Source organism: Mesoplodon densirostris, chromosome X (assembly GCF_025265405.1).
Source record: "Mesoplodon densirostris isolate mMesDen1 chromosome X, mMesDen1 primary haplotype, whole genome shotgun sequence".
Classification (NCBI taxonomy): domain Eukaryota; kingdom Metazoa; phylum Chordata; class Mammalia; order Artiodactyla; family Ziphiidae; genus Mesoplodon; species Mesoplodon densirostris.
In genome coordinates, this window is record NC_082681.1 from 91,389,453 (window position 1) to 91,402,187 (window position 12,735).

The following is a 12,735-nucleotide window of genomic DNA, read 5'->3' on the forward strand; positions in this document are numbered from 1 at the left end:
CTGATAAAACAACATGGTGCTGGTACGTTAAATTGATGCTGTTATGCTAACTGGGGCTTGTGAACAGAAAGCACAAACACTTTAGATGCCTTAGACATATGTGTGCCAGAGAGTGCCCTTTGAAGGTTGAGGGCCTGCCACGTCAGGAAATTTTCTAGGAGTTCAAAGGTCTGGGAAATGTCAAAATTTCCCTTCTAAAGTGAGAGACATGTTTTTGCACCTTGTACCACACACCATGAAGAAAGAGGAACAGTGTATGGGGTGCCTTTTTGGATTTTGGAGCCAGCATGTATTACATTTAGGCATGCTGTTTTGATCCATTTACTGGATAACTTCTAAAGTGATAGTAGTGTTTGGATCTAGAGAAGACTCTGCAGAAGGTTCAGGCTATGATGTAAGCTGCCCTACTCCGTGGACATTATGGCCTAGTAGATCCAGGTGTCTGACTTAAGTGTCAGCCAAAGATGCTGTGGGATGCCTCTGGCAAGCCCCAATAGGAGAATCACAGCTTAAGACCTAGGGGGTAGAGTTTGGCCGTGCTGTTCTCTGCCAACAGCTATTCTGACATTCAGAAAAGCAGCTTCTGGCTTGCTACTGGACCTTGATAAAGACTGAATGCCTGATTATGAGATAACCAAATGATTACAGGACCCAAATGTTTGTCATGAACTGGGTGTTATCTAACCCACAGAATCATAAAATTGGATCTGCATCGTTGCAATCCATTAGAAATTGAAGTGGTATATTTGATAGTAGGCCCAGGTAGGTCCTGAAGGCACAAGTGAACTGCATGAGCTGGTGGTTCACACTCCTTTGTTATCTGTTTCTACTACTTCAGTACCTCTCCCTCAACCTGTATGACTTCAAGGAGAGGAAGAAAAATTGCAGGTCTGGTTTGTTGAAGGGTTTTATGCCAAGAATTTTACATGCCTTTAATTACCACAGAAATTTGAGATAGCTCTTAATAATGCTTACTTTAGAGAGAGAAAAGGTTTCAGACTTAGCTTAAAAAAAATTTGCCCTTAAGCCCCTATTGTTCCACGTTCCATTTTGGCTGCTGAAAATGCCCCTAGTTTAAATCTCACAACATTGCTGGGTAAATAGGTCATGTTAAGTTCATTTTGCAGAAGAGGATACTGAGATTCAAAGAGGTAGCTTACCAACTACCTAATTCTAAAGTCCATGCTCTTTGTAACAGTAAGCTGTCTTTCAGTATTTAAGCTCCTATTATGTGAGATAAGTGTTTTATGCAAACACTTGAGCTTCACATTTCCAAGGTGGTTCTTAGGTCTTTTTTCTGGTAAGAAAACTGTGGCTAAGAGGTTGGATTTGCTTGTGATCAAACAACTTTGTAAACATCAAGCGAAAAACTGAACCCAGATTTGTTTGGTTCCAAATCTAGGCCCATTCCTAGGATACCATACTGCTTTACAGAGTCAAAGAGCAAGTGTAATCACTTCCAGCTGCCATCCATTAATAGAAGCATCTCTGTCCCAGTCCCTATCCCCCCGCCACCACTTTTGGAAACTTACTATGAACTCTGAATCCACACCTTGTTACCTGACAAACAGGCCCTTTCATCAGTAAAACAGAGCAGGAATATATGGAAATGGAAACCCCAAGTAAGAATGGAGTCCTAGTTTTACACAGTTCAGAAATTCTTTGCCTCCAATAATTGGACGGTTTAATGTTGCAGAAAAATGCAGCCAGTGCTAATCTTCACCTTTGTGAATTCACTAGGGCTCCTCAGTGTTCCTCTAATTGAACATTTCTTATCAGGCATTCTGGTTAACTTTCAGACTATGATACAGATTCCTTCATTTTGTTTTTATTGATATTTAGCTTGTTTCCTTTATTTGTGTTGTCTGTACACTTCCAAGTAGTTTGTCTATATCTACAGGTTCATGCAGGTTTTAAAAAAATACACAGATGGATTGTTTCATTGTAAGATTTCTGTATTAATCTCAAGTGATCGTCTGGCAAATTTCCACTTAAGTAGTGCGTTCTATCAAAAGTTAAATCATTGAGTGTGTTGACATAAGGGGTTTTTTTTCCTATTCTTCCTTGTTGTGTCTCCCTCATACTCCAAAACACCATTTGTGAATACCTGTTTGTTTTTCTCAGCCTGCAGACTGCAGAGCCTTAATAGACAAACTCAAAGTTTGTAATGATGAGCAACTCCTCTTGGAACTGCAGCAGATCAAAACATGGAACATTGGAAAGGTATGTAAACCCATACTCCCAAAAGAGAAATCAAAATGAGGTAGCCTCATTCAGCAATTACTTCATAAGCATCTAGTGTGTGTCTGGCACAGCTCTAGACCAGTAATTTTTAGCCTGTGAATGGTTGCCAAGGAAATTTTGAAAGAAATGTAAAAGGAAAATTTTGCTAGCCAAGGATGAAGAATGTTTATACAGGTGATGATAAAGAATCTCAACCACAAAATTCCTTTAGTTTGACTGACAGTATGAGTTTGAGATAGTCTCAGGATTTTTACTCTTAGCTTAAAAGACTCTTCTTTAGATAACTCTAAAAATGAGCACTTCAGATAAAGTGGATTCTGGCAGGGAAAGTCCTTGTGTTTTTAGACCTCAGAGGTAGCCGGAATTCTCCTTTTGAAGACCTAGCTGTAGGGGTTTTGTGGTGTCTCCTGGTGTTAGCACAAGTTTTTTGTTTGTTTTTTTTTTTTTGCGATACACGGGCCTCTCACTGTTGTGGCCTCTCCCATTGTGGAGCACAGGCTCCGGACTCGCAGGCTCAGCGGCCATGGCTCACGGGCCCAGCCACTCCGCGGCAGGTGGGATCTTCCCAGACCGGGGCACGAACCCATGTCCCCTGCATCGGCAGGCGAACTCTCAACCACTGCGCCACCAGGGAAGCCCTACCTTATTCTTATATCTTCCTCTTTCTCTTCCCCTCTCCAGTGCGAGTTATATCACTGGGTGGATCTGTTGGACTCCTTCGATGGAATTCTGGCAGACGCTGGACAGACAGTGGAGAATATGTCATGGATGCTCGTGTGTGATAGGCCAGAAAGAGAACAACTGAAGATGCTTCTCTTGGCTGTGTTGAACTTCACAGCCTTGCTCATTGAGTACAGCTTTTCCCGGCATCTGTATAGTTCCATAGAGGTAGGAGAGGTTCAAGCCTATGTGATCTGTTCTTAACTAGAATTGTTCACGTCCAGAATAAGGAAATTGTTCTTTCTTTCTGATGATTCTTTCTTTTTCATTATGGAGTTCTGGGGTTTTCAGTGTCAAAGCCAATGGTAGGATGTTTCTTGGCTAAAGATACCCTTCACAGGGTTGATGGGAAGGTTCTTTACTGTCACCTTCACCTTGCCTTTTAAGATTTAAGAAGTTAATGAGAATGTAATACATGTATTGATGTATTCTTGGGAATTTACAGGAATTGATCTTGGTCCCAGGTTATCAGAGCAGCCCCAAATTACTTTTAAAATATTAGACATAATTTGATTTCCTTGACACATTACTGCACTTACTGCTTTTCTAAGTTTTAGTGTGCTGCTTTTTAATTTCTTCTCCCCCTCCCCAAAATGTATATTAATAGCATGCTATGTATTCTTAAAGAGTAAAGTGGGCACAGGAATTAGTGAACTTTTGAACTGGTCAAAAATCAGTGTAAGAAGAAACTCTCTTCCTTTAGCCTAACTTTAGAGTTTTTATCACTTGATTTAGTGCCCTGTTGTTATGTGTTACTTTTCCTAAGTCTTCATTAAAGAAACAGAATCAGAACAAACAGAAAGTAAATGACTTAAGAAGAGAAGTGGAATAACTCAACTAAAGACCTAGTACCTGAAGTTTTAAGTAGGGGATGGCTAAGCAGCCTGTTGAAGATGACATAGATAAGCTGCAAAAGGAAATCCATAGCCTTCTGTGGATAATCAGCAACCAGAAATACTTTGGTTCATTTCCAGCTAAATTACATACTGATTTTAACACTAACCAAATGTTTCAATATATTGGTGAATTCTGATTGTATTAAAAAGCAAAAATAGTTATTGGGTTATTGTTACATACACTGTATTGTAACAGTCATAAGTGCCACCAACTGTTATTTTTAGTTTCTATATGAAGAACCCTGTGTTTTAATTAATTCCAATTTTATATTTGTTGTAAAGGATACAGAAGGAGCATAAAATTATCTTAGTCTATACTTTTAGTCTAGTTGGAAACTTAATGTTCTTGAGTTCTGCTATGTATTAAAATATTACATTTGTCTCTCTTGTAATCTGTTTCTTCCTGTGGAGACACCTATGTAATTTTGAACTGTTCACATTTTTTTAATTTAAATTGGACTTTCTGGCTTGCTGCCAGATTGTAAGCTGCTTGGGCATAAGGTTACATGTTGTGGGTGCTCAAATATTTATAAATTTTTTTGTATTGTTAAACTTCTTGATAGCTTTATAAATCCATGGCATTTCAAGTTTTCAAGGTCTTGTATGCCTGATACCATGAACTTGCCCCCCCCATTTTTGTCCCCTGTAGCATTTGACAACTTTATTGGCTTCTTCTGATATGCAAGTGGTGCTGGCAGTCCTCAACCTTCTGTACGTATTTAGCAAAAGATCAAATTATATCACACGCCTTGGATCTGACAAGAGAACCCCACTGCTAACCCGGCTGCAGCACTTGGCAGAGGTGAGTCATGGGTGAAGAGTTGGAAGGACACAGAAGTTGAACCCTGTTATTCCTTTTCACAGGTGTTTCTTGCAGTGTCAAAATGAATAGGAATCCGTAAGTTAACTTTACTGGCCTAATTGAGTAGAACTATTGGGGCCCATTTAACTAAGTTACCCCAAAAATCCTAGGAAGTATTCTCAATTTTATGAAGTAATTTTGAGGGATTTCATGAATCTCTGCTCACAAAGAGAATCTCTCTTTGTTCAAAAATGGCCACTTCTCTTCTGGAAAGTTTAGAATCAGATTCTACTTGGAGGGAAACATTGGCTGCAATAAAAGATCTGGATTTTGAATCCTGGCCTACCTTATTAGCTCTGATAGCAGTTTTCTCATCTGAGAATTTAGTTATATCTACCTTAAGAGTATTTTCAGAATAAAATAAAATGTAGGGTTCTTAGTGCTGTGCTCAGTAATTGGTCTGTGGTGGTAATGATTGTTAATTGAAGGCAAAAATGCTCATGTTAAATTCAGCTTAGTCAAACTATTGTCCAGTGTTTGTAGAGGCAAACTGATAATGCATACTCAGGTTTGAGAGAGGTAGCCATTGCTAGAAAGCTTTCTTGGAAGAAAGTTGGTAGGGCTAACTTTTTAAAAGCTGAATAATAAATGGTTACCTCACAAGTCATACAACTCAAGTTTCAGGCTATGTTTAGGTGCATGGTTACTTTAAAATCATTTTTGTGTGATTATAAATGTAACATGTATTGCAAAAATTCTAGGATGTATAGGAAAGTATAAAGAGAATGTTAATCACCTGATATTCATCCAGATGGAGCCTCCCTTAAAATTTGAGCATATTTTATTTTCTTGGATTTGCAAATACAAGATTTGTTTTTTTTTTTTTTTTTTGGCGGTACGCGGGCCTCTCACTGTTGTGGCCTCTCCCGTTGCGGAGCACAGGCTCTGAATGTGCAGGCTCAGCAGCCATGGCTCACGGGCCTAGCCACTCCGCAGCATGTGGGATCTTCCCAGACCGGGGCACAAACCCATGTCCCCTGCATCAACAGGTGGACTCTCAACCACTGCACCACCAGGGAAGCCCCAAGATTATTTTTAACCATTTTCTCATGATAGTTTTTTAGTGACTCAGTTAACCCAGTGATGTGAGCCAGTTGTGACTATGCACAGATATTAGTGAACTGCGAATATAGCAGAAGTTCTCCAGGAAGACTTGAATCAGTTAAAAGCCAGTTGGTTGATTTTTGTAAGGGTCTAGGACACTGGTTCTCAAACTCGAGCATGCATGAGAAAGTTGATTTATTAAAGCATAGATTAGTCTCCCTCCCCTGTCTGCTCATACCCCTTTACCTCAATTCCCACAACCCCCATTTCTGATTCAGTAGGCCTAGGGCAGAGCCCAGTAATGTGCATTGCTAATAAGTTTCCAGGGGATGTTGAAGCTGCTGGTCCAGGGATCATACTTTGAGAACCATTGGTTTAATCTATCCTATTGGGCAAAGTTACAAAATCTTACCAGATTCTTATAGTTCCATCCCAAAGGCATCAAGACCTTTTCCCTGATATCTGAATACATACCCATTCTTGAGCAAATCCCATCTAGTGAGGTGGTGTCAAATATGACATGGTTGATATAAATGTTATTTATTGGGTGTCTACTTAATTGCCAGGATCATATGGTAACTATGGAGTAGGTGAGGACGATGAGATTCAGAAGTTACATTATTTTTAGGAAAAGCCCATGGGCTTTTAGCCCCTGATAAAGTGTAAAATGTGATAACTGCTGTTTGTAGAGTTGATTGAGCATGGCTTATGTTCCAAACCTGGGTGTCAGCCTGAGACCCAGCTCCTTGAATCCACACCCAACTCTTCCACTTGATAACATTCAAGAAGTATATGGCTAATCCTGTGCTGGATATAGTATAAAACATGTTCTTTTCTCTAAAAAGCTCACATAGTAGTTGAGAAAGTGTTATGGGGGCATAATTAAAAGGACAAAGAACTAGTTATTCTTAGTACTAACTAGTAAGTACCCTTGAATCTTAAACATTCCATAGGTTTATCTTGTTGGCTGCAAAACAAACATCATAATAAAAATAGGTGCTTGGTATTTAAAAATTTTAGAAATGTACAGAAGGAAATTTATCATAATTATGTATCTACTCTTCACATTTTGGTACATTTTCTTAGTCTTTATGCATATTTCTTTACATAGCTGAATGCATATAGTATATGTAACTTGATATCCTACTTTATTTACTTAACATACTAGCATCAGTGTTTTCCCATATTAACTTTACATAATTTTGTAAGAAATGTTTCTTTGTATTTAATAATGATAATATCTCAGAAATGTCACAACATCACAGACTTTTCATGAATCAAGTTTGGCTTGACATGGTCTTTTAAGGATCCCAGCTTACCACAACTTACTTATCGTAGGCACTTGATTTTTATTAGAACACAAAAGATAGAAAGATTTAGGGGTGACAGTGATAGTTGAAGTATTCTACAGAACAGTTAGTTGTGACAACAGAAGAAACAAAAGGAAGGTAATTGTGAAGATACATAGCCTTTCAAGCTTATTCCGCCTTGCAAATTCAGATCCTTGGTTTGACTTACCTGTCACCCCTCTGTGGCATCAAGTATTTATATTTCCCTTGTCCTCACAGTTTTCAGCAAATTCCATGTTTCTTCACTGGAAGTCCTGGGAATAGCCAAGAAAATATTGAAAATGGAATGAGGAAGTACTCTTCCTATTGGGTATTAACTTTTTTTATAAAGCTAAAAGGAATTAAAATAGTGTGGTAATAACAGTGGAAAATTTCCAGAAATGGATCCAACGTGTAGGAATCACTAAGCTTAATCATTTTTAGCTTTTGATACAAAGTGAGAGATGTGCAACTGTTCCTTTTACTTGATCCTTAGAGGCCCTTGTAAGTTTATTGATTGGCCTAATTGCAATATTATTGTGTCTCAGGGAACAGAGAGGACTGAGGAGAGGGAGAGAGATGGTAGAACAGCCAGCCAGTGGAGCAGTCAGAACACATTTTTTTTCCATTAAATTTGCCATCTTGTATGGGCATGGTTCGTGGCACCCCAAAATAATGACAGTAGTAATAACAATGATCACTGATCACAGATCATCATAACAAATATAATAATGATGAAAAGGTTTGAAATATTGCAAGAATTACCAAAATGTGACACCGTGACGTGAAGTGAGCAAATGCTGTTGGAAAAATGAAAAAAACAGTAGACTTGCTCAATGCAGGGTTGCCACAAACCTTCAATTAAAAAAGCAGTATCTGCAAAGCACAGTAAAATAAGGTATGCCCCTGTGCATAGGCTCAATTTTGAGGTAAAGATCAGAGAAATCAAGTAACTTGTTCTGGGTGTTATCGAAGATGAACAGAATAGCTGTCTTAAATCTTTCCCTTTTCACTGGTTCCTCCTACATGTATATTTTAAAAGAACAAGCTTTAGAGAGCAAGAACATACTTTTTTTTTGGTCAGTGTAGCTAAAGGTTTGTCTATTTTTGTTGATATCTTCAAAGAAACAAATTTGGTTTAGCTGATTCTGTTTTTCTATTTTGTTTCATTTATCTCTGCTCCAGTTTTACTATTTCCATCTTTATGTTTGCTTTGGGTTTAGTTTGCTGCTGTTTTTCTAGTTCCTTAAGGTGGACTGTTAGGTTACTGATTTGAGATCTTTCTTTTTTAAATGTAGGCAATTAACAGCTGTAAATTTCCCTCTAAGCACTGCTTTATCCCATAAATGTATCCCATAAGTTTTGATATGAAGTGTTTTCATTTTCATTCGTCTTAAGGAATTTTCTAATTTCCCTTTTGATTTCTTCTTTTACCCATTGGTTGTTAATAGTATATTGTTTAATTTCCATGTGTTCGTGAATATTCCAGATTTCCTTCTGTTACGGATTTCTAATTTCTTTCTGTTGTTGGATATGATACTTTGTATGATTTTATTCTTTTTTAGAAGTTTCTTAAAGTTTGTTTTGTGGCCTAACATATGGTCTATATGGGAGACTGTTTTGTATGTACTTGAGAAGAATGTATATTCTGTTGTGGGGTGGATTGTTCTATATATATGTATATATATGTTAGGTCTAGTTGATTTAATGTTCAAGTCTTATGTTTTCTTGTTTTATCTTTTGTCTAGTTATTAATGTTTTCCCTGTGTATTACAACTAACATCTTCATTAATGAAAAGTTAGTTCAAATTAATACCAACTTAGTTTTAAGAATAGACAAAAACTTTCCTCCTATATAGCACTTTCCTCCCACTGTATGTTTTTGCCACAAATTACATCTTTATATATTGTGTGCCCGTTCAACATAGATGTAGAATTTACTTTTTTATGTAGTTGTCTTTTAAAACACTCAGAAAAAAAGGAGTTACAAACCAAAAATACATTAATAATTCCTTTTATATTTACCTATGAAATTAACTTACTGGTGTTCTTAATTTCTTCATATGGAGTCAGGTTACTGTGGCGTGTTCTTTCATTTCAGCCTGCAGGACTCCCGTTTAGCATTTCTTATAGGCAGGTCTGCTAGCAACAAGCTCTTTCAGCTTTTATCTGAGAAAGTGTTAATTTCTCCTACATTTATGAAAGATAACTGTGCCAGATATAGAATCTGATTGGCAGCTATTTTCTTTTAGCACTTTGAATATGTCTTCCCACTGCATTCTGGCCTCCATCGTTTCTGATGAAAAATCAGCTGTGAGGATCCCTTGTACATAACAAGTCACATTTCTCCTTCTGCTTTCAAGGTTATTCTCTCTGTCTTGGCCTTTGGGAATTTGATTATAATGTGTCTTTCTGTGGATCTGTGTCGTTTTATCCTGTTGAATTTCATTGAGCTTCCTGGATTTATAGATTCATGTCTTTTGTCAAATTTGATGTTTTGGCCATTATTTCTTTAAATAATCTCTTTGCCCCTTTTTCTGTCTCTTCTCCTTGGACTCCCATTATGTGTATGTTGGTTTACTTGGTGAAGTCCCACAGATCTCTTAACCTCTGTTTACTTTTTTTTTTCCTCTATCTGCTCTTCAGACTGGGTAATTTCAATTGACCTGTCTTCAGGTTCATTGGTTCTTTTTTTTTTTTCACCTTCCAATATTTATTTTCAAATAAATTTGTCAGAATTTTTATAAAAAGCGATGCATGTTCAGTGTTGAAAATTACGAAAATACAAAAAAGTATAAAGAAGAAAATAATAATAATCCTCAACCACCACCATGTAGAAAAAACAACTAACATTGTGTTTCATATGCTGCTTCCCCCCCCCCCCCATGTAACCTATGGTGAGTATTTTCCCACAGCATTAAATATTCTTTGAAAATACCATTTTTAAAGTCTTAAGCTTCCATACCACCCTCCTGGTCCTCCATTGTTGCCCTTCGATGTCTGCTTGACTGGTGCCTCCTCTTCTGCTGCCTCCCGAGTGTTAGAGTGGCCCAGGGCTCCACCCCAGGCTCTGTGTCTTATCCAGCTATCAATACATTTTGCCTAGGTGATCTGATCCAATTTCATAGTTTTAAGGACCATTGACTCCAAAAATTGTATGTCTTCCTTGAATCTCAAACTTGTATATTTACTGCCTTCTCAAAATCTCTGCTGGATATCAGTTGTAATGTGTACAAAATCAGACTTTGACCTCACCTCACATTTCTTTCCTCCAGGCTCAGTCCATTCCAGATAACTGGCACCCTTGCTTTCCTGGACAGTGGCAGGCACACTCTTGCTGCAGGGCCTCTGCACAGCTACATCCCCAGTTGTCTCTATGGCTTCCTCCCTTATCTTCTCTAAGTCTTAAGAGCCACCATCTCAGTGAAGTCTTCCCTACCATCCTGTTCTAAAATTAGAACACCTACCATACTCCCTATTACACTTCTCTTCATTTTTTTCTGTAGCACATATTACCACCTAACATTATATATATTTAATTAAGTTCATTGATTCATTTTTCTCCCTGCTTACATCTGCTGTTGAACCACTCTAGTGAATTTTTCATTTCTGTTATCGTGCTTTTTCAGCTCCAGAATTTCTATTTGCTTCCTTTTTTATAACCTCTGACTCTTTATTGACATTCTTTGTTTGATGAGACATCATTCTCATGGTTTTCCTTTAGTTCTTTGTATATGATTTCATTTAGCTCTTTAAGCACATTTAAAATAGATGATTTAAAGTCTTTGCCTACTAAATCCAGTGTCTGGACTTGCTCAGGAATGGTTTCTATTAATTAATTTTTTCTGGTTTTATGGGGATATAATTGAAATAAAGCATCGTGTAACTTAAAGGTATACAACATGATTTGATACACTTAATATATTGCAAAGTGATTACCACAGTAGAAGTTTGTGCAATTTGACCAACATCTCCACATTTCCCCCAATCCCCAGTCCCTGGCAACCACCATTCTAACCTCTATTTCTGTGTGTTGAGCTTTTTTTAGATTCCATGTATAAATGATACCATACAGTAATTCTCTTTCTCTGTCTGATTTATTCACTTACTAGAATGCCCTCAAGGTCCATCCATGTTGTTGCATAAGGGGAGATTTCCTTCTTTCTTGTGGCTGAACAACATTTCATTGTGTGTGTGTGTGTGTGTGTGTGTGTGTACAGCACATCTTCTTTATCCATTCATCCGTAGGCAGACACTTAAGTTGTTTCCATACCTTGGCTGGTGTGAATAACTTTACAGTAAATATGGGAGTGCAGATATCTCTTTGTCCTGATTTCCTTTCTTTTGGATATAGCCAGAACTGGGATTGCTGGATCATATAATAGTTCTATTTTTAATTTTTTGAGGCACCTCCATACTGTTCGTCTTCTGTAGTGGCTATACCAATTTATATTCCCACCAACAGTGCACAAGGGTCCCCTTTTCTCCAGATACTCACCAGTACTTGTTATCTCTTGTCTTCTTGAAAATGGCCATTCTATCAAGTGTGAAGTGATATATCATTGTGGCTATGATTCGCATTTCCCTGATGACTAGTGATATTGAGAACCATTTCATGTAACTGTTGGCCATTTGTATATTGTCTTTGGAAGAATGTCTATTCAGTTTCTCTGCCCATTTTAAGATCAGATGGTTGGTTTTTGTTATTGTTATTCAGTTGTATCAATATGAGTTCTTTATATTTTGGATAGCAATTTCTTATCAGATATAATGGTTTGCAGATATTTTCTCCTATTCTGCAGGTCGTCTTTTCATTTTGTTGATTGTTTCTTTTGCTGTGCAGAAGTGTTTTAGTTTGATGCAGTTTGCCTTTGTTGCTTTTGGTGTCATGTCCCAAAAATTGTCACCAAGACCAATGTTGGGGTGCTTTTACCCTGTGTTTTCTTTTAGGAGCTTTATGGTTTCAGGTCTTATGTTGAAGTCTTTAATTTAGGTTAATTTTTTTTTTTTTTTTTTTTTTGGCGGTATGTGGGCCTCTCACTGCTGTGGCCTCTCCTGTTGCGGAGCACAGGCTCCAGATGCGCAGGCTCAGCGGCCATGGCTCATGGGCCCAGCCGCTCCACGGCATGTGGGCTCTTCCCGGACTGGGGCACGAACCCGTGTCCCCTGCATCGGCAGGCGGACTCTCAACCACTGCGTCACCAGGGAAGCCCCAAATTTAGTTTAATTTTTTGAGTGGTGTAAGATAGGGGGTCAAATTTCATTTTTCTGTGTGTTATCCAGAAAACTGGTTATCCAGTTTTCCCAGCACCATTTATTGAAGAGAGTATATTTTCCCCATTGATTATTGGCTCCCTTTCAAATATTAGTTGACTATGTGAAGATTTATTTCTGGGCTCTTGATTATGTTCTGTTGGTCTGTGTGTGTTTTTAATATGCTAATACCATACTGTTTTGATTACTATAGCTTTGTAATGTTTGAAATCAGGAAGTATGATACCTGTAGCTTTGTTCTTTCTCAGAATTGCTTTAGTTATTTGGGGTCTTCTTGGTTCCATATAAATTTAAGGATTGTTTTCCCTATTTCTGGGGAAAATGTCATTGAATTTTGATAGTAATTAAAATCTGTAGATTGCTTTTG

At 37.8% G+C, this 12,735-nt stretch overlaps 1 protein-coding gene across 10 annotated transcripts in view; it reads left to right on the forward strand.

The window, feature by feature from the left end:
- HUWE1 (HECT, UBA and WWE domain containing E3 ubiquitin protein ligase 1) overlaps positions 1-12,735 on the forward strand; it is a 144,910-nt gene that overhangs the window by 29,462 nt on the left and 102,713 nt on the right. For all 10 annotated transcript variants that reach the window (XM_060087588.1, XM_060087594.1, XM_060087595.1 and 7 more), the window contains 3 exons: positions 2,125-2,223; positions 2,926-3,132; positions 4,510-4,662. In XM_060087588.1, coding sequence (XP_059943571.1) covers positions 2,125-2,223; positions 2,926-3,132; positions 4,510-4,662 — 459 coding nt within the window. The remainder of the gene's footprint in view (positions 1-2,124; positions 2,224-2,925; positions 3,133-4,509; positions 4,663-12,735) is intronic.